The following is a 22262-nucleotide window of genomic DNA, read 5'->3' on the forward strand; positions in this document are numbered from 1 at the left end:
AATCTTATTTCAAAGTCTTTTGAATTTCTTTTAAAATTTTTGTTCTGGAAAATCTAGAAGAAATAATGATTTGTCTTTGTTAGAAATATAGCTTGGTCCAATTTGTTATATATTCTAACAAAGTGCAGATTGTTTTTTAACCTATTTAAAACATGTCATCAAAATTCTAAAAATAATCTTAATCAGGAAAAATTACTAATGATGTTCCATAAATTATTTTTAAATTTTTTCAAAAATATTCGAATTAGCTAGTTTTTCTCCTCTTTTTTTCAGTTGAATTTTGAATTTTAAAGAGTCGAAATTGAAGATAAACTATGTTTCAAAATTTAATTGTCATTTTTTTCGTGTTTTCTCCTCTTTTAAACCGTTCAATTAAGTGTAAATATCATTAATTATTAATAATAACATAAGAGTTAAAGGTAAATTGAGCAAATTGTCTATTTCTGGCAATTTATTTAAGTGTGTATCAAACTGGTAGCCCTTCGCATTAATCAGTACCCAAGAAGTAGCTCTTGGTTTCAAAAAGGTTGGTTACCCCTGATCTAATAGCTCAGTTACAGCTCTTGTTATTATTTTATGTTGCACGATTGCACCAAGAAAAATTCCTAGTTTGTGAACCTGTTCTCAAACAATGGCAATAAAATGATTCAGATTCTGATTCATCTGGAATAAGACCAAGCAACTACATCAAGTCAAACGATTTACACCCAGAAGTCCTGCTGGGATTACAACTTTTTTTATATCTTATTTCTAACCTCCCTTTAAAGCACCCAAAGTCATTCTTCCTAATGTTTTTTTTCAGGTCTGTGGGTTGACATTTTTGGCTGAATTCCCAGACAAGAGTGTGTGGTATGAAAAAAAACCCCAAAAAACGTGGCTGCGTGGTTCATTGCAGGTAGCGTGTACTGATCAGACAGGTTTTACATCGCAGTGACGACAAACTCCTTTCACATTTGGGACTCGCTCAAGCCGAGGGTTTCCAACATCCTCCCTGAGGACGACTGGGAAGTAAATCTGCCAAGCCTATTTTCTCGTTGACAGACTCGTACGGGCAAACATTGGAGAGTCAGAGCTGCAAACTGTTCATCAAAAACACTTCATCATACATGATTGTACATTTCCGGGTGTATGAATGAACTAAATGTGGATATGAATCCAAATTCCCTCTCATTTTTGTTCGATTATAGCCAAAAATTTGCTATCACAATAGTCAGAGAAAAAACAAAACGTATGCATTCCCAATAGATTGGGAAGACACATTCAAAAGGTATTTTTAAAACTGGATTTCGTCCATATAAGCATCCAATAACCAAATGGCCATTTTATTTAGTCAGAAGCCTGAAGAAAGTCTTTCTTTTTTTTCTTTTTTTTTAAAAAAATAAAACAATGGCAACTCTAGGAAAACAAATATCCTGTGTAAACTGGCAGTGCAACTAAATTATTAATGAATATTACACTTAATAAAAATAAAGTTAACCGAACACATAAAATGTCAACGAGAAAAGGGTTTTCCTGACTGGTAAATAAGGATAAATACTTGAGGTCAGGGATGTCAAACATGAGTTTGCTCAGTTTAAAATTGAGCTGCATTTTCTTTATTAAAGAAACTGCTGTTTTACAAAACCCAAAACCAGTGAAGTTGGCACGCTGTGTAAATGGTAAATAAAAACAGAATACAATTATTTGCAAATCCTTTTCAACCTATATTCAATTGAATAGACTGCAAAGACAAGATATTTAATATTCGAACTGAGAAACTTGTTGTTTTTTTGCAAATAATTATTAACTTAGAATTTAATGGCAGCAACACATTGCAAAAAAGTTGGTACAGGGGCATTTTTACCACTGTGTTACATGGCCTTTCCTTTTAACACTGCCTGGTATACTGTAAAACAGGAAATTATAACACTCAGTAAACGTTTGGGAACTAAGGAGACCAATTTTTTAAGCTTTTCATGTGGAATTATTTCCCATTCTTGCTTGATGTACAGCTTAAGTTGTTCAACAGTCCGGGGTCTCCGTTGTGGTATTCTGGGCTTCATAATGTGCCACACATGTTCAATGGGAGACAGGTCTGGACTACAGGCAGGCCAGTCTAGTACCCGCACTTTTTTAAGACGAAGCCACGCTGTTGTAACATGTGCAGAATATGGCTTGGCATTGTCTTGCTGAAATAAGCAGGGGCGTCCCTGAAAAAGAGGATGCTTGGATGGCAACATATGTTGCTCCAAAACCTGTATGTACCTTTCAGCATTAATGGTGCCTTCACAGATGTGTAAGTTACCCATGCCTTGGGCACTAATACACCCCCATACCATCACAAATGCTGGCTTTTGAACTTTGCGCCTATAACAGTCTGGATGGTTCTTTTCCTCTTTGGTCCGGAGGACACGACGTCCACAGTTTCCAAAAACAATTTCAAATGTGGACTCGTCAGACCACAGAATACTTTTCCATTTTGCATCAGTCCATCTTAGATGAGCTCTGGCCCAGCGAAGCCGGCAGCGTTTACTTTGCGTAGCAGAGTTTTAACTTGCACTTACAGATGTAGCGACGAACTGTGGTTACTGACAGTGGTTTTCTGAAGTGTTCCTGAGCCCATGTGGTGATGTCCTTTACATACTGATGTCGCTTTTTGATGCAGTACCGTCTGAGGGATCGAAGGTCCGTAATATCGCTTACGTGCAGTGATTTCTCCAGATTCTCTGAACCTTTTGATATTACGGACTTTAGATGGTGAAATCCTTAAATTCCTTGCAATAGCTGGTTGAGAAATGTTGTTCTTAAACTGTTCAACGATTTGCTCACGCATTTATTAACAAAGTGGTGACCCTCGCCCCATCCTTGTTTGTGACTGACTGAGCATTTCATTTTATACCCAATCATGGCACCCACCTGTTCCCAATTAGCCTGTTCACCTGTGGGATGTTCCAAGTAAGTGTTTGATGAGCATTCCTCAACTTTCTCAGTCTTTTTTGCCACTTGTGCCAGCTTTTTTGAAACATGGTCCAGGCATCAAATTCCAAATGAGCTAATATTTGAAAAAAATAACAAAGTTTACCAGTTTGAACGTTAAGTATCTTGTGTAGTCAATTGAATATAGTTGAAAAGGATTTGCAAATCATTGTATTTTGTTTTTATTTACAATTTACACAACGTGCCAACTTTTGTAAATGTGTCCACTGGATGTCACAACAGCAATTCTGTTAGGCAAGCGAATAGTTTATATCGGGGCGAGCAAGCATACCAAGCAAGAGATACACAGTAAAGCGGGGCTGCGACCCCTCCTCCTCGACCCAATGTAAAACAAACAGGAGTCAAACAAATAATTGGTAACCCCTCTTAAAATGTAGCATGAGACACTACACATGCTGGGTGCTCTCAAATTCAATTCAATTTTCCTTTTCAGATGTTGTCAATTGCGTCGAGAGTCCAGCTGATCATTTCCATGTCTGATGTTTAGATTTGAGGACAGCGCAAAGAAAGAGGCTTCAAAAAAGTTCAGACAAGACAAAAACAAAGAGAGCAAGCTGGGAGAAGAGGGAGCGGAAAAAATGTGACCGCCCTCACCAGAGGCAAGACAGAAAGATGGGTTGGAATTGGGGGTTAAATCACCAAAATGATTCCCGAGCGCGGCCACCGCTGCTGCTCACTGCTCCCCTCACCTCCCAGGGGGTGGAACAAGGGGATGGGTCAAATGCAGAGGGTAATTTCACCACACTTAGTGTGTGTGTGACAATCATTGGTACTGTAACTTTAACTTAGTAGATCAGCTTTGCATGTGCTATCAAGTTTGCACTTGATTTAATACATGTATGTCTTTAGTAGATCAGGGCCATAATGTATTATCTCGACGACAACTTTTTTAACCATAATGTGACAGCAAAGTAAACAAGAACCGAGGCGTGAACTTATCATTAAACTAAAAAACCAGGTATTTAAATGTTGTTGATGAAACTCACTGTCATGAAGCCGTCCAGTAGACCAGAGTCAGCTTTAGGAGGGGCCTGCAGTCTCTCCATGGACCACTTCTCGATGATGGACGCCACCTGGCTGTTCTCAGTGTTGAGAATCCTAAAGCCAGTCATGTTTACGCCACTGAATCGGTAGGATTCCACATCGAGGGCGAATAGATCCTGAGAGGACAAGGGAATAAAATGCAATGAATGGAAACGCTAACACAAACAAATAAAAGCTCAACAGCTTTAAAAAAAAAAAAAAAAAAAAAACAGTGACTGGCTACAAAGCAGGCCAGGCACAAAATTATAGGTCAGTGATACAACCGATTCAGTAGATTATTGTGCTCCTGGACATCCCAGGTTGCATCATACCATCTGTACCATATCTCTAAATGGATGGTGGTGGCAGTATCAAAGTACACAACTGCAGATTTAAGCTACGCTCACACTGGACTAGTGAACTTTCACAATGTTATCATAGTTATCACTCCATCCCCTGTCACACACCCGTATGGTGCATGCTTCTGTCATTTTAAATCATATATGCATGATACAATTCTTGGTTTTTAAATTGTGCTGGTCTTTATTCCTATTGTGCAAGGTGGTGGTTACTTCTAATACGCGGTGAAAGGAACGATCACTTTCATTTTATGACGCCTTTACATTGTGCTCGTCCCAAAACATGTCCGTATAAGATTTCCATTGACAATCAAAAACAGAAAACATTTCCCTTGTGTGCGCATAGAAAGTTGTCTAGCTGTGCATCCTAATGTGGACAAACATTATTATTGACAAGGTCATGTGTGCAAGTTTCAGTTGAGAATAGAGAAGATTTTGCTTACTGGGAGAAAGGAATATTACTGAATGCATAACGTTACCCAATATTTTAGGCCATTCTTGTTTGGTAACCCACGTCCTACATTAGCATGTGCGCTAGCTATTAGACAAAGTGTGTGTCTGCAGCGGATTATGGTTAAGGATAGTGTTGTCCCGATACCGATATTTTGGTACCGGTATCACATTTTTTGATACTTTTCTAAATAAAGGGGACCACAAAAAATTGCATTATTGGCTTTATTTTAACATAAAATCTTAGGGTACATTAAACATATGTTTCTTATTGCAAGTTTGTCCTTAAATACAATAGTGAACATGCAAGACAACTTGTCTTTTAGTAGTAAGTAAGCAAACAGAGGCTCCTAATTTAGCTGCTGACGCATGCAGTAACATATTGTGTCATTTATCATTCTAATATTGTGTCAAAATTATTAAGGACAAGTGGTAGGAAATTAATTATTCATTTACTTGTTCATTTACTGTTAATATCTGCTTACTTTCTCTTTTAACATGTTCTATCTACACTTCTGTTCAAATGTAACAATCACTTATTCTTCTGTTGTTTGGATGCTTTACATTAGTTGTGGATGATACCACACATTTAGGTATCAATCGGATACCAAGTCGTTACAGGATCATACATTGGTCATATTCAAAGTCCTCATGTGTCCAAGGACATGTTTACTAATTTAATAAACATAATATAAATTAAAAAAAAACCAAAGATTTTATGATACCAAAAAAATTATCGACGTAATCATAGTAGTATCGACTTGATACGCTCCTGTACTTGGTATCATTACAGTGGATGTTAGGTGTAGATCCACCCAGGGCGTTTGTTTACATTGTGACGCGGGTGAGCTACGGTGTGTAGTGAAGCAAGTTTAGCTATTACTCGTCCTGCAGGGATGATACTTGTAAGAAACTTACTGTATTTGTCGCCATGGAGGCGAGGATTAGTGATTTTGAAGTAACTAAAACACTGCAGACGGCGGCTGAACTTTAGCCGGTAGCTAGCTAGCCACGTCTTAAAGCACCTTTTCCTGAGAGCGTTTCAGTGTTATAACTTCACCTTCATCTTTAGTTTTTAAGCCAAAATGCTCGTAAGTACTCCATGAGTACTACCGAACAATGATCGTCTGCTCGTAAACCAACAATGACACGACGTGACGACGACGGGACCGGTACTTTTCAGAGGCGGTATAGTACCGAATATGATTCATTAGTATCGCGGTACTATACTAATACCGGTATACCGTACAACCCTAGTTAAGGATAAGTATTGTTTACATTTGTATTGATACTGGTGCCTAGTTGGTACTTAAAAATGATGCTAGAACTGGCACAAAAAAAATGGGAAAATGTTTAAAAATGGTAAATTAAACACTTCAATCATTTAAATAGAATGAAAATGTTGTGGCACAAAATCCACAAACAAATATTCAGAGCAAAACCAGCAGAAACTTAGACTTAGACAAACTTTATTGATCCACAAGGGGAAATTGTTCCACATAGTAGCTCAGTTTCAAAGGATGGAAAGGGTAAGAATGGAAAGGATAATGCAGGTATTAAGTAGACTAAAAAATTACCATATTAGCAATATAAAATATGTAATATTTACATATTGTATATACAGTATATAATATATACTGATATTATATTATGATATGATATTATATTATGTGCAAAATCAAACAAAAAAACCACTCGCTTGTGTTGTCATGTTGTTGACGTTCATGGATGCAAGGTAATTGCTATGACCTTGATTGGTACATAATGAGGAGGTGTTGTGTTGCTGTTGTGATAAGCGCCATGGTGAAATGTGTGTGTGGTGTTGGACTTGAGGACTGCTTTTGGCATGTTGAGGTCACCAATGAATTCTTGGAAAATACGTTTTACCTGCACGATATCACTTTTTAGCTCCTGTTGCTTGTGACCGAGTCTGCAGTTATTTAGAACTCAAACAAGGCACCAATAGCTTATTTTCTTTCATCTATAATTACTTTTGTTTACGTCGGCATCTGTGCAATATTGATACAAAGCTCACGTTCCCATTCTTATCCAATCCTATCAAATAAATTTTAACCCTACAAATACATTTCTGTAATTAAATAGTTGTATTATTTTGCTAAAAAAAAAAATTAAAGGTGTCTTTTTAACACCCATAATAATTGTATTCGTGAACGACAATGAGGACGAGGATTTATTATTTGAATAAATTGGAGCGCTAATCTATGGTGATACAGGAAAAACAAAAAAAGTATGAACACTATTAATAGCCTTTAAAATAGTTGAATGATGAGGAAACAAAGGCAAGTATGTGAAATAAATCTTAATGCAAGAATGAAAAGTTCTACTTACCAGTGTTGTAAAGATATAGTGGTAATATTCTGTCATCATTCCCATGGCGAGAGCCTGAGAGAGTAGAAGAGATAAAAAAAAGATGTATGAAGGCCACAATGTATTTGTGTATATAACTTATGTATTGATTGAGTGCATACTTTCTTTGCAGAAACATTCACATATTTGTCTGAGTCTGTAACAATAACAACAACAACAACATCAAGTACTGCTGCTAAGATTTGATTATGCTTCAAACTTCTGGATCCTTTCTAGAGACATATAAGGAATTTGCTCAGTGTCGATAGCAGGTAAAAGAAAAACTGTTACGAAGTAAGTACGATGCAGGATTACGTGTACTGCACGTGTTACCAAATTTTGATTTATGTAGTTACATTCTGTAACTACATGCCTTAAATACAAATCTGGTTTTAGCTGAGAATATTGGCATTTAAACCAAGGCCATTTTTTTTCTTGTTAGCAGAGAAGTGAGTGGAATATAGTATGCAACTAGAAAAACACCAATAGCGCAGACCTCCGCCAGGCCTAATCTTCCATTGGTAAAGAATCCCTTAAAAAAATCCTGAAAGCAGACGGTGATAAGGATCACCACCAAAATGTAATTGAGGTGTTCCTGGTCCCATTTCTGACATTTCCTGAAAGATAAATTAAAACCTGCCCATATTTTTTTGAACTATGTTGTTAGCAAGAAACAGATGAATAAAATACATAACCTCTTGGCAAAGGTAATTCGTCTAAGGATTCATTTAATTGTTGCCATGTTTGTTTTTGCTGCTTCCAAGCAGGCTGCAAGACGGTTCACTCTCGAAATGAAATAAACACAGTGGCCCTTCTTGTCAGGCATCCTCTGTCTTTGTCTCTGTGGGGACTAGAGTTGTCCCGATACCAATATTTTGGTACCGGTACCGACGAGTAACTTAAAGGGGAACCGCACTTTTTTTGGAACTTTACCTATCGTCTAGAATACCTCTGAGTAATGTTGTCCAGATACCAATACTTTGGTACCAGTACCGGTACCAAAATGTATTTTGATACTTTTCGGTACTTTTCGACACTTTTCTAAATAAAAGGGACCACAAAAAATTGCATTGTTGGCTTTATTTTAACAAAAAATCTTAGGGTACATTAAACTTATGTTTCTTATTGCAAGTTTGTCCTTAAATAAAATAGTGAACGTACAAGACAACTTGTCTTTTAGTAGTAAGTAAACAAACAAAGGCTCCTATTTAGTCTGCTGACATATGCAGTAACATATTGTGTCATTTATCATTCTAATATTTTGTCAACATTATTAAGGACAAGTGGTAGAAAATGAATTATTAATCTACTTGTTCATTTACTGTTAATATCTGCTTACTTTCTCTTTTAACATGTTCTATCTACACTTCTGTTAAAATGTAATAATCATTTATTCTTCTGTTGTTTGGAGGCTTTACATTAGATATCACTAATTTAGGTATTGATCCGATACCAAGTAGTTACGGGATCATACATTGGTCATATTCAAAGTCCTCATGTGTCCAGGTACATATTTCCTGAGTTTATAAACATAATATAATTTTTTTTTTAAACAAAAAAAGATTTTGTGATGCTAAAAAATATCACAAATACTAGATATGCTCCTGTACTCTGTATCATTACAGTGGATGTTAGGTGTAGATCCACCCATGGCGTTTTTTTACACACTACGGTGTGTAGTGAAGCATGTTTAGCTATTCCTCGTCCTGCAGGGATGATACTTGTAAGAAACTTACTTTATTTGTCGCCATGGAGGCGAGGATTAGTGATCGCCCCGATTGCGGCTTGACTTTAGCCCTTAGCTAGCTAGTCATGTCTTAAAGCACCTCTTCCTGAGGGCGTTTCAGTGTTATAACTTCACCTTTATCTTTAGTTTTTAAGCCAAAATGCGTTTGTTCTCCCTTTTCTGTCTACACACTGTCTGCTTGTAAGTACTCAGTGATTGTGCGCTGCCGAACATGCTCCTCAGCTCGTAAACCAGCAATGACACGACGTGACGACGACGGGCAGTCGGAGGGTGTGGGGGACCGGTACTTTTTTAGAGGCGGTATCGTACCAAATATGATTCATTAGTATTGCGGTACTATACTAATACCGGTATACCATACAACCCTAGTGGGGACTACTAGGGGACACACAGAGAAAAGTTGAGCCTCGTAACGTAAACGTGAGGTAACATTAAAAATAACTTGGATCACCCCAAAAAATTCACCACTTGTTCCTTATCACATTTCTGCCATTTCCTAAACATCAAAATCCACCCGTAACTTTGTGTTATGTTACGAACTAAGACTCACCACAGAGGTAATTCAAAGAAAATAAAAAAGAATGCAGTAATGCAGTTTCTCTTCTTTGATTGGTCTTCTCACACAGATCCTTCCTCTCCGAACCTTTCCAGTGAACAATGTTTGTGGGAGAACAATGTGTTGTGCTTATGTCCGTTCTTATTATTACATTGTGTTGTCTTGGACCTCTCGCCACCTGTGATCACAGTAAATAGTGGATTTTGCTTGTGTTTAGTTATATTTCATCCATCCATTTTCCACCGCTTGTCCCTTTCGGGGTGGCGGGGGGTGCTGGAGCCTATCTCAGCTGCATTTGGGCGATACACCCTGGACAAGTCGCCACCTCATCACAGGGCCTGTTTAGTTATATTGCACTATTTATTTATGTTATAAAGGAAGTCACTGTATTTTTTTGATAATGTTACATTATATTGGTATATTTATTTTCTGGTTAATAGTTCACAAATAATGTCAATTAATTACATAATATTAACAAATTTCCTAAACTCTCTGTCCTGTGTTTAATTCTGATTATAATCATTCAGGAGGAATATAATCTTAGAGAACAATGTAATTTAAGCATGTGTACGCACGTACAACACTTAAGACCTTCAGTATATCAGTATGTGGACTTAATTTATGGAATGGATTAACCAAATAAATCAAACAATGTGCTAATATGATCCACTTCAAGAAACTCTTCAAAATTAAAGTGTTTACAAAGTACAAAGAAGAAGAACCATGATGAACATTCAGAATTTAATTCATCCACCCATTCATTTTCTGGATAATCTTATTCATCTCACCATGTGAAATATAAGTTACTTCACTAATTATTATTTATGTATTTATTTATTTGTAATGGTATTACCTATGGAGTATATTGTGACTAAATTGAGAACAGGAAGTGAACAAAACATTTTTGCAACTGTTATGTAAAGGAAATGGGGTAGGATTAAATAAGCTCTGCTTCTTCCTACTCCTTTTCGAACATGTCGAATAGAGAAACTGGAAATTGTGATGTATCATGTTGTATGCATGCATGTTCCAAATGAACTCAAACACAATTATCAACAAATTACAGGTAAAACCACATAATTGTTCGATGATCTGGATGATGATTACTTTAAGTATTTGATATCAGTATCTGCAGTACCGGCCCTGTATTCACTTGGTATTGGATCGATACCGGAATTTGCAGTTTTGCTCGCATCTTTCATACAACCGGAGGCTTTGTGGGATTTGTTTCCTTCCACACATGATGCACGTGGAATAAACAGTGTTGATGACAGTTTGTGCATGATTGTCAACATCAGATAAAACACTAAAGATGCAAAGAGCATGGAGTGCAGATAATATGAAGTAAAATGTAAACCTTCTACTTGTAGGGGGGAATTAAATGTTTCAATATGAGAGGGCTGCACCACAGTGTCATGCCCCAGAGAAGTCAGGGAGTACTGCAGGCGTTAGTCTGGTCAGGAGCACTGAAGGCGCAACATTTGTGGAGCAGGTGGTTCCAGTAGAAGAAAGGTGTGACGTGTGAGTAATAAAGTGGTGGTAAGCCTGCAAGACACAGGTGTTCTAAGAGCTGGATCGCATCCATTATCATGAACATAAAAGGACTGAGTTCGCCCATAAAGATTTATTTTATGGAAGGAAGCAGCACCTGAGACATGGAAACAGCTGAAGAATAGCTAATCCAGGTTTGGAGGAGGACGATGTTGAGGGTCTGATGCCTCTTGGATGAGGGCGAGGCATCTGAAATCGTGGCTCTGTATAACATTATGGCCAGGCAACAGAACATAACCTAAAGTATAATTTATGGTTCAGAATATTTTGGTACCGGTACCAAACTGTATTTCGATACTTTTCTAAATAAAGGGGACCACAAAAAATTGCATTATTGGCTTTATTTTAAAAAAAAATCTTACGCTACATTAAACATATGTTTCTTATTGCAATGTTGTCCTTAAATAAAATAGTGAACCTACGAGACAACTTGTCGTTTATTAGTTAGTAAGCAAACAAAGACTACTAAATTAGCTGCTGACATATGCAGTAACTTATTGTCATTTATCATTCTATTATTTTGTCAAAATTATTGAGGACAAGTGGTAGAAAATTAAATATTAATCTACTTGTTCATTTACTGTTAATATCTGTATACTTTCTCTTTTAACATGATCTGTCTACACTTCTGTTAAAATGTAATCATCACTTACTCATTACTTTACATTAATTGTGGATGATACCACAAATTTGGGTATCAATCCGATACCAAGTAGTTACAGGATCATACATTGGTCATAGTCAAAGTCCTCATGTGTCCAGGAACATGTTTCCTGAGTTTATAAACATCCATCCATTTTCTACCGCTTGTCCCTTTCTGGGTCGCGGGGGGTCGCTGGAGCCTATCTCAGCATCATTTTTTTTTTTCAACAAAAAAAGATGTTATGAGGCTAAAAAATACAGATAGTAGTATCAATTAGATACACTCCTGTACTTGATATCATTACAGTGGATGTCAGGTGTAGATCCACCCATGGCGTTTGTTTACATTGTGACGCCGGTGAGCTACGGTGTGTAGTGAAGCATGTTTAGCTATTCCTCGTCCTGCAGGGATGATACTTGTAAGAAACGTACTTTATTTGTCGCCATGGAGGCGAGCATTAGTGATTTAGAAGTAGCTAAAACACTGCGGACTAGCTAGATAGCCATGTCTTAAAGCACATCTTCCTGAGGGCGTTTCAGTGTTATAACTTCACCTTTATCTTTAGTTTTTAAGCCAAAACGCATCCGTTCTCTCTTTTCTGTCTACACACGGTGTCTGCTTGTAAGTACTCTGAGATAGTGCGCTGCCGAACATGCTCCTCTGCTCGTAAAACCAGCAATGTCACGACGTGACGACGATGCACCGTCATGCCTGTTAAAAAATAGGGGGCTGGGGGAACGGTACTTTTTAGAGGCGGTCTAGTACCGAATATAATTCATTAGTATCGCGGTGCTATACTAGTACCGGTATACCGTACAACCCTAGTTCAGAATAACTAATAATAATACTAATAATACATTGTGCTGTCATAAAAACAAGAGAACAGTTCAAAGTGTGAGGCAGAACTCCCCTGGGGAGGTGCCAGAAGACTTCAGGGAGGGCCGCAGCAGTTTGAGGGGAAATAAAAAAAGAAAAGTATATTTTTTCAAAGCCTGCCAAGCTAACTTCACTCAATATTTGGAGGATTGATCTACGTCTTATTTGGTGAGCTGAAAACCCCTCAAAATATGCTCCACAAAATCTGATTTTTAGGGGATTATTCTGTCTAAAAGGAGACTACATGTCTCCGGATTAGTCCAAATTAAATAATTTTGGCAAAGGACTTCCTGAGCAATAAATTAAATGTAATGATTTTTTTATTTTATTTTATGCGCCACAATTATTTATTGGAAGGGTAAACCCTGTTGGCGATCACTGTACAGGACCAGGTGTGGGGAAGCAGTGGTCAAGCCAGGGATAAAGTAGCTGGCAATAAGGCAAACAGGAAGTGAGACAAAAAAATTAGAGCACTGGACAGGACGTAAAATGTTTATAAATGAAGTTGCTATGGAATGGTGCTGAAACACAGGAAAACACGCAAGTCCAACCTGTTATGAGCGATCATACCAATTACAGTGAATACAAGCAGTGATGGGCAAGCTACTTGGAAAATGTAGTAAGCTAAGCTACAAGGTACTCTCGATTTAAATATAGCTAAGCTACAGGGGAAGCTATCCCTAGAGAATTGTAACAAGCTCCACAGTAAAAGTATTTTTTATTTAGCCTTTATTTAATCAGATAAAATCCCATTGAGATCAAAGATCTATTTTCCAAGGGAGACCTGGCCAAGAGGGCAGCAGCAAGGTTACATTAAAAACAGTAAACAACACATAAAACATAAAATTTACAACATTAAAACTTGCTCACATAACACATGTGCATACAGACAAGGTAGACTGCAATCCTTTCACAGAAGCTTTAAACTCATTTAATGTAATAAGGGTTTGAAGTTGAAGATTCGATTGTAGGTTATTCCAAGCCTTCAGTGATGAAAACCTAAATGCTTTCTTGCCCAGTTCAGTTCTTACTTTGGGGACGACAAATTGCAGAACATTCATTGAACGAAGATTGTGATTTCCTTGTTTCTTTGTTAAAAGACAAGATAGATAAGATGGAGTGATACCCAGAATGGTTTTGTAGATGAACACATACCAATGATTGAGGCGTCGAGCACATAAAGATGTCCAGTTAACCATTGAGTATAACACACAATGGTGAGTAAGGTAGCTTGCTACATCAAAACTACATTTACCTGCATTCATATCTATTGGCCCACATGTATAATATCAATGTTAATGTTACTGAGAGTGTACACATGGACCCAATAAAAATCCATTACTATTAAAGGCCTACTGAAATGATTTTTTTTTATTTAAACGGGAATAGCAGATCCATTCTATGTGTCATACTTGATCGTTTCGCGATATTGCCATATTTTTGCTGAAAGGATTTAGTAGAGAAAATTGACGACAAAGTTCGCAACTTTTGCTCGCTGATAAAAAAAAACCTTGCCCCTACCGGAAGTAGCGTGACGTCACAAGCGGTAGTGCTGCTCACAATTCCCCGTTGTTTACATGGAGCGAGAGATATTCGGAGCGAGAAAGCGACGATTACCCCATTAATTTGAGCGAGGATGAAAGATTTGTGGATGAGGAACGTTAGAGTGACGGACTAGAATGCAGTTCAAGAGATATCTTTTTTCGCTCTGACCGTAACTTATGTACAAGCTGGCTCATTGGAATCCACACTCTCTCCTTTTTCTACTGTGGATCACGGATTTGTATTTCAAACCACCTCGGATACTATAGCCTCTTGAAAATGAGAGTCGAGAAGGCGAAATGGACATTCACAGTGACTTTTATCTCCACGACAATACATCGACGAAGCTCTTTAGCATGAGCTAACGTGATAGCATCTGTCTGAAATGCAGATAGAAACAAAATAAATAAATCTCTGACTGGAAGGATAGACAGAAGATCAACAATGCTACTATCAGGAGACACCGAACCAAACACTGGACATGTAAATACACGGTTAATTCTGTGCCACCTGTCGAAGCCTGGCAATGCTGTTGCTAACGACGCTAACTTAGCAACGGGACCTCGTCAGAGCTATGATAAAAACATTAGCGCTCCACCTACGCCAGCCAGCCCTCATCTGCTCATCAACACCCGTGCTCACCTGCGTTCCAGCGATCGACGATGCGGTCGGCGGCCCGGAGACGTAGGAAGTTAAGGTGAGGTCACTGTAAGTAAAAACTAAGGTTTGGGGCATTGTTTTCTCTAAACGCATACATTTGTGTAAATATGGCCAAGGACAAGCATCATTGTGGGTTTCTTGCACGCCGTCTTCATCATTAAAGTTAAAATATAATCTGCAAGAGAGAATCCCTCTGCCAAATAGCAATGTTTTTTTTTGTTTTTTTTTGAGTGGTCAGCTTGAAGCGTCCCTCTGTCTCCGACTCCCTCGTCGTCATGTGACATGAGTGTGTGACTGTTATGATACTTCTAACTAGTTTTGACTACATGCCTTATCGTTCCTCTGATTGGCCAGTCCGTAATGTTTTGCCCTAGTCTTATCCAATTGTGACTCACCAACCAATCATCATGGATTTTCTCTGTATGTTTGGATGTTCTCATTCATCCAGGTCATTGTAATTTCTCCATATTTTTTACTTTCTTGACCTGAATTCACAGTCCATTTTCTCTCTTTGGAGCTTGTAGCGTTGAGGTAAGCTACCTAGCTACATGGGTCTAAACGTAGCTAAGCTACCGCCAAGCTTTTGGAAAATGTAGTTGAGCTACATAGCTTAGCGACATGTAGCTTGTTACTGGCCATCACTGAATATAAGCTGTAAAAGCTTGTAATAAATGACACTGCTCACCCGCTGTTTTACTTTCATACATTCGATCACATAAGATTTTATTGAAAATGAGTTTTGTTTACTATGACGTAAATTGAGTTTTAGTTTAAAGGGGACCTAATATGCAAAACCAAGTTTTCTTACATAATTTGACCTGTTTTTGTGGCAGAGGGTCTTGGTTGCTTTGTTGGGTCTGCTCCTGTCTCTGGCCATGCTCCTCCCACCCCCGCAGACGATGGCGTGGAACACTGCAGAGGCCACCACAGTGTGTGTGGGTGTTGAAATTATGTTTTTGTTTGGTTGCTTGTCTATGCATGGTGCAATCGTGTGTGCGCAATATATATTATTGGTTGATTTTTTGGGGGGATTTTTTTTGTTTTACTTTTGTGGCTGTGTGTAGAAGTGACACTGCTGGAGTGGCAGCTGGTTGCATCAGCTCTGATCTTTTAATGTCTGTAATGTCCTTCGTGTTCTCTGATGTTTACCTCTTACACATGTGTATGTGTGCTATGGCTATGAGGGTTTTTTTTTCCATTGGCCTCAGTCTGAACCCCCCTCTCCAGGGGCCAAGTCTTAGATTGAATTTTTTTTTTCATTCCTCTCCCCCACCCCCCCCTAGCGTTTACCTTTTGATTGATTGAGACTTTTATTAGTGGGTTGCACAGTGAAGTACATATTCCGTACAATTGACCACTAAATGGTGACGCCCGAATACGTTTTTCAACTTGTTTAAGTTGGGGTCCACTTAAATTGATTCATGATACAGATATATACTATCATATATACTATCATCATAATACAGTCATCACACAAGATAATCACATTGAATTATTTACATTATTTACAATCAGGGGTGTGGAGGGGGGGATATGGACAGAGAGAGAGATCGATCAGAAGGCATAAGAAAAAGTATCTGCATTTGATTGTTTACATTTGATTATTAGCAATCCGGGGGAGGTGTTAGTTTAGGGTTGTAGCTGCCTGGAGGTGAACTTTTATTGCGGAAAGGGGCAGACCCGTCAGCGATCCTGTTCTGTCTCCCTGTAATGTTTGTCTGACCTTGAATGGGATTGTGCTTGATCTCTTGATTTCCCCTCTGGGATTATTAAAGTACTTCTGATTCTGATTTAGAATCTGCATAAGTCCCGGAAATTTGAAATCAAACCATGGAAGCATGGTGGAGACATTTATAAAACAATGTTGCCTTCCTTCATTCTTTCTCCAAACGAACCGTTTTGAATTTGCCCAATTTGTGAAGTTATTTCTATCGGTGACGTCAGTGGTTTTCTCCATATACGGTAACGTTTTACCCGAAGAACTGTCTGAATCTAGTAGCAAACTCTCGATCCATAGCATGTTGTCATTTGCACCTGTGACTCTATTGCCGTGAAATTTGAACAGTGGCTTAAACAATGAGATCATAGACAGAAGGAACAATCGTTATCTGTCAGCGCTCACACTTGAAAACTCACCAAAGCAATCCATCTTTAAAAGCACCTTGGAGATGAGATTTCAAAGTGGAATCACCTTGTTCAGTTTAATTCCATTATCATTCAGGGTGTGTGAATGTGTGTGCTGGCCAGATGCCAAGCCATTCTGACAGTGCGCTCCTGTAATCTGGTGTCAGGGTCCTGCCTCCCATGCTAAAACTCACAAAATCAATATGAATCACAGATTAGGATTGCATGGAGGATGATTCAACATGGAGGATAGGATAGGATAGGTGGCAATGCCTTGAGAGAACTGTCATATCAGTAGTCACTAACTTGCTATCAATACATTTAAATTTTAGATTTTAATGTAACTTTTGCCTAAATGATTTTAGACAAGGCTCTGAAGAAAGAGCAGACACGTCTAACCATCCATCCATTTTGTGCTGGAGCCTATCTCGGCTGCATTCAGGCGGAAGGCGGGGTACACCCTGGACAAGTCGCCAGCTCATCGCAAGGCGTCTACCAGATCAAAAATAAAGCTGGCGTTATGAATCAAAGTTCCTCCAAAGGAAACCAACACTTCAGTTACTCCTCAATATGATGGACTTCCTGACACTGAAGTTTCAATTCAATGGCTTGAAACTAACAATCTGTGGAAAACACAAAATGTCTACACATCCCTTTTTAAAGTTTTAAGATGTAAACAATGGACCTGGATAATTAATTGTGTCATTGGTTTGACACCAAATACTAGTCATCGTTGAAGTTAAAGTACCACTGATAGTCACACACAAACTAGGTGTGGTGAAATTACCCTCCGCATTTGACCCATCTCCTTGTTCCACTCCATGGGAGGTGAGGGGAGCAGTGAGCAGCAGCGGTGGCCGCGCTCAGGAATCATTTTGGTGATTTAACTCCCAATTCCAACCCTTGATGCTGAGTGCCAAGCAGGGAGGTAATGGGTCCCATTTTTATAGTCTTTGGTATGACTCAGCCCGGGTTTGAACTCACGACCTACCGATCTCAGGGCGGACACTCTAACCACAAGGCCACTGAGCATTATCGGTAAAATACCTTTATTGATATTTCTCATTGATACCGGTATTTATCGATACTCTTATTTTGGTACTATGTGCAATTTGTGAAAATATGTATTTTAATTAGCATTTATATTAGCACAAATTAAACCATAACCATAACACCTACTGTAACATCAGGTCTTTAATCAACAGCTGTATTTTAAGTCCTAAAGAAGTCAACTATGTGTGCAGTGTAAGGTGAAATGTAGTTATATCTTCTTGTAAAGACCACACAGATCTATCACTGTTTCTATTCATTACAATTACACTCAGCTGGATATAATATTTATATATGGCATGCACGTGCAGAGCACATACCTTTTACATGGTATATCATATGAAATATATCAGACATGAATAAAATCAATTTGCATGTTATGTGGGTGTGCATTGTGTAACAAAAGGAACTGATATTTGTGGATTTTTATACTACCCCAATTTTTCACTTTTTTGAGTGGATCACTATTGGCCTGTGGACTAATGGATGGACGGTTGATAAAAGTGTGTTCACTTCAAACTGACACAGCGTGCGTGACTTTAGTGAAGTTTTGAGGAGGAAACATAGTTGTGTTACAATCTTTGGTGTGGTGTTGCTTCCTTATTTGTAATTATTCAAAGCTGATTTTTTAATGTGTAGCAGTGTCCGCTGAACTGAATGTGACAGCGTGTCATAATTATGTCAGTCAGATGGAACAAAAACTACCGATAGCAGTATTGTTGGTCCAGAATCTTCACGGTCCTCATGGACCGACTTAATTAGGAACAGGTACCAAGAGATACCGGTACTCTGTATACATCCCTAGTCATCGTAAGTCAAGTCAAGTCAAGCTTTATTTATATAGCACATTTAAAAACAACTTACGTTGACTGAAGTGCTGCACGGGGCGTGTAAGACAATAAAAGCAATGAAATAGTGAATAATAGAATAAACAGTAATAAAATAGCAGCAAAAAGAAATACAAAAAATAGAAACTTTTGAGGTAAAACTATAAAACCAAGGTGTTATTTGCAAAATGCTTGAGAAAATAAATGTGTTATTAGCACGGTTTTTAAATGCTCTTTTTGAGCAGCCCTAAAGTGCAGAGGTACATTGTTCCATGATTTAGGGCGGGGGTCAGCAACCCGCGGCTCTTGAGCTGCATGCGGCTCTTTAGCACCGCCCTAGTGGCTCTCTGGAGCTTTTTCAAAAATGGAAAAAGATGGGGGAAAAATATTTGTTGTTTTACTAATGTTTCTGTAGGAAGGACAAACATGACACAAACCTTCCTAATTGTCAGAAAGCCCACTAAATCATGGAACAATGTACCTCTGCACATTCGGGCTGCTCAAAGAGAGCATTTTAAAACCGTGCTAATAACACATTTATTTTCTCAAGCATTTTGCAAATGAAACCTTGGTTTTATAGTTTTACCTCAAAAGTTTCTATTTTTTGTATTTCTTTTTGCTGCTATTTTATTACTGTTTATTTTATTATTCACTATTGTATTGCTTTTATACCATGAATTGATTTACGTGGGCCCCGACTTAAACAAGTTGAAAAACTTATTGGGGTGTTACCATTTAGTGGTCCACTGTACGGAATATGTACTGAACTGTGCAATCTACTAATAAAAGTTTCAATCAAAACTGTTTAATATGTTTGTGTTTATGCTTCACTGATGAGAGTATTTGGCCCGCTACGTTTTGTCGTACTTATTTTGGTAGTCCTTGAACTCACCGTAGTTTTACATGTTTTATGCCATTCCTTCTTTGTCTCATTTTGTCCACCAAATATTCAATGCTGTGTGTGAGTGCACAAAGGTGAGCTTTGTTGATGGTATTGATTTGTGTGGAGGGCTAATAATCCATGCTAACATGCTATCTAGGCTAGCTGCGTGTACACATTGCATCATCATGCCTCGTTTGTAGGTATATTTGAGCTCATGTCATTTCCTTTACTTATGTCCTCTGTGTATTTAATTTATATTTGCATGTCTCATGACACATTATCTGTATGTAATATTGGCTGCATTTCTGATTGTGTGCCATGTTGTTCCACACCACAGCAAACGTTACCCAGCTTGCAAAGATTGTAATAAATCCATTAGAAGAAGACCTTTGGCAGTTTTAAGCCAGTCATTTCCAGGAGTTATCTCACCCTCTGAGACACTTAATGTGTTGCCTTCATTACAACACATACATAAGGCTTTTAACTTTTTGCGGCTCTAAACAGGTTTGTTCTTTGTATTTCTTGTTCAATGTAGCTCTTTCAACATGTTGGGTTGCCGACCCCTGATTTAGGGGCAGCTTCAGAAAAGGCTCTGTCCCCTCTAGTGCTGAATCTGGAGCGTTGGACAGACAGAAGCAGTTTGTTTGCAGACTCCTGGGCAGTGAGGCTGCAGGAGCTCAGATAAGTAACGAGGGGCAAGTCCATGTAAGCATTTAAAAACTGAGAGCAGCATTTTAAAATCAATCCTTAAATGCCCCTGTGCTCCCATCCCTGTTAGCAAGCGGGCGGCTGCATTCTGGGGGAAAGCATCACAAAGGGAGGACTGATCAAGGCCGATATGAAGTGAGTTACAGTGGTCAAGCCTTGATAAGTTAAAAGCATGTATTGCTTTTTCAAAATCAGTATTTGGTATGTGTTTTTTAACCCTGCTTTAAAGTTTCAGCTGAAAGCATTTTCAAGTTCATTCACAATACCATAGAACAATTACAATAGTAGTGAATGTCATTTAAAGATATTGGTAAGTGAAAAGGTCCCCCAAATAAGCTAGAAGAAGCTTTTGACAGGGGGTCCAGAGGACAGTATATACATGGAATGAGGAAAAATGGTAGCAAGCACAACAACAACAACAAAAAAACAAAACAAAACAACAACACTATATGATAAACACAAGATAATAATACTAAAGCACGCATACACATACACACATACATTCATTCGACCATGCAAAACCCAACAGTAGTCAACCCCACATGAGGCATTAGAGATAGGTGGTTAATAGGTAAGTTTTCAGTTTCTTTTTGAATTTGGAGACTGGATACAGCATCTTGAGGCTCTCATCAAGCCGGTTCCAAATCTTAGGTCCCCTGCATACAACACTTCGATCGGTACAAGCCAGTAGGCGATGTTTACCTGATATCAGATCTAAGTTACGAGTGTTGTGGGCATGCTGGGGATGGTAGATAGGAACCAAGCTACAGAGCCTAAGATTCAGCCTGTGGATGACTTGATAGGTTAAACAAGCATTTTGATAACATATTGAACTCTGTCAGTCTTAAAAGATGATAATTATGAAATAGATGTCGAGTGGGGGCATTAAACTTGGACCATGACAGGGCCCGTATGATTTTCTTTTGCATGGATTTTACAATTGCTGAGATTTGTTTATGCAGTTTAAAATTGCAATCCGTGATAAAACCATGGTTTCTCACAGAAGGGCGAGATATTGAGGCATGTGGACCGATTGCACTGTTTAAAGCAGGGGTGTTAAACTCATTTTAGATCGGGGGCCACATGGAGAATAATCTACTCCCAAGTGGGCCGGACTGGTAAAAGCACAGCACGATAATTTAAAAATAGAGACAACTTCAGATTGTTTTCTTTGTTTAAAAATAGAACAAGCACATTCTGAAATTTTACACTTACATGTTACGGTTAATAGTATTCTATCTTTATTTGTCCTTATTTATATTTTCAGAATAAATGATGTGATTATGTTCATCAGTCAACTCATTGGTGTTCATTTTCAAACAAGATAAAAAAATTATATCAAAATCAAATTACAGGATGTTATTTATGTATTTTGATCATTTTCCTCGACTGATGTACTAACATCATGTGGTTTATTTTGCACATATGTAGTATCATCTTACAAAGATACAAATAATTGCTATTGCGACATCTAGTGGACACATTTAGAACAGCTGTTTCTTTCATTCAAAAATGTCAGGTTAATTTTTATACTTAGCAAACTAATCCCGCGGGCCGGATAAAAGCTGTTCGCGGGCCGGATCCGGCCCTCGGGCCGTACGTTTGACGGCCATGCTTTGAACCTTTTCAAATGTTCGGATCAACAAATACGATGTTCTCTGTCTTGCTGTTGAGAAAAATAGTGGACATACTCGTCCACTAAGCATCCTCCTTTTACGCCCCTGAAACATTTTTGAATTACCTCAAGGTCGGTTGCTATGTCAGGAGAATCCATGCGGTTTTAATTAAGGATGAGGGTTTTATGCTGCCCATCCGAGCTCATCCATGACTGAAACAGGCCGATATCAATCACATGTAATAACTGTAATTTTTATATTTAATATTTAAAAATATTTAAACTACTTTCTTTGTTCCATTCTC

At 38.2% G+C, this 22262-nt stretch overlaps 2 protein-coding genes across 4 annotated transcripts in view; one reads left to right on the top strand and one right to left on the bottom strand.

Annotated features, from left to right (window-relative positions):
• The window catches only part of LOC133660343 (glutamate receptor ionotropic, kainate 2), a 472659-nt gene that overhangs the window by 238093 nt on the left and 212304 nt on the right, over window positions 1-22262 (bottom strand). For all 3 annotated transcript variants that reach the window (XM_062063755.1, XM_062063754.1, XM_062063756.1), the window contains exons 6-7: window positions 7158-7211; window positions 3963-4136 (exon numbers count right to left, since the gene is read on the bottom strand). In XM_062063755.1, coding sequence (XP_061919739.1) covers window positions 3963-4136; window positions 7158-7211 — 228 coding nt within the window. The remainder of the gene's footprint in view (window positions 1-3962; window positions 4137-7157; window positions 7212-22262) is intronic.
• The window catches only part of ascc3 (activating signal cointegrator 1 complex subunit 3), a 407454-nt gene that overhangs the window by 39896 nt on the left and 345296 nt on the right, over window positions 1-22262 (top strand). The window lies entirely within an intron of this gene.

Source organism: Entelurus aequoreus, linkage group LG11, assembly GCF_033978785.1.
Source record: "Entelurus aequoreus isolate RoL-2023_Sb linkage group LG11, RoL_Eaeq_v1.1, whole genome shotgun sequence".
Taxonomy (NCBI): domain Eukaryota; kingdom Metazoa; phylum Chordata; class Actinopteri; order Syngnathiformes; family Syngnathidae; genus Entelurus; species Entelurus aequoreus.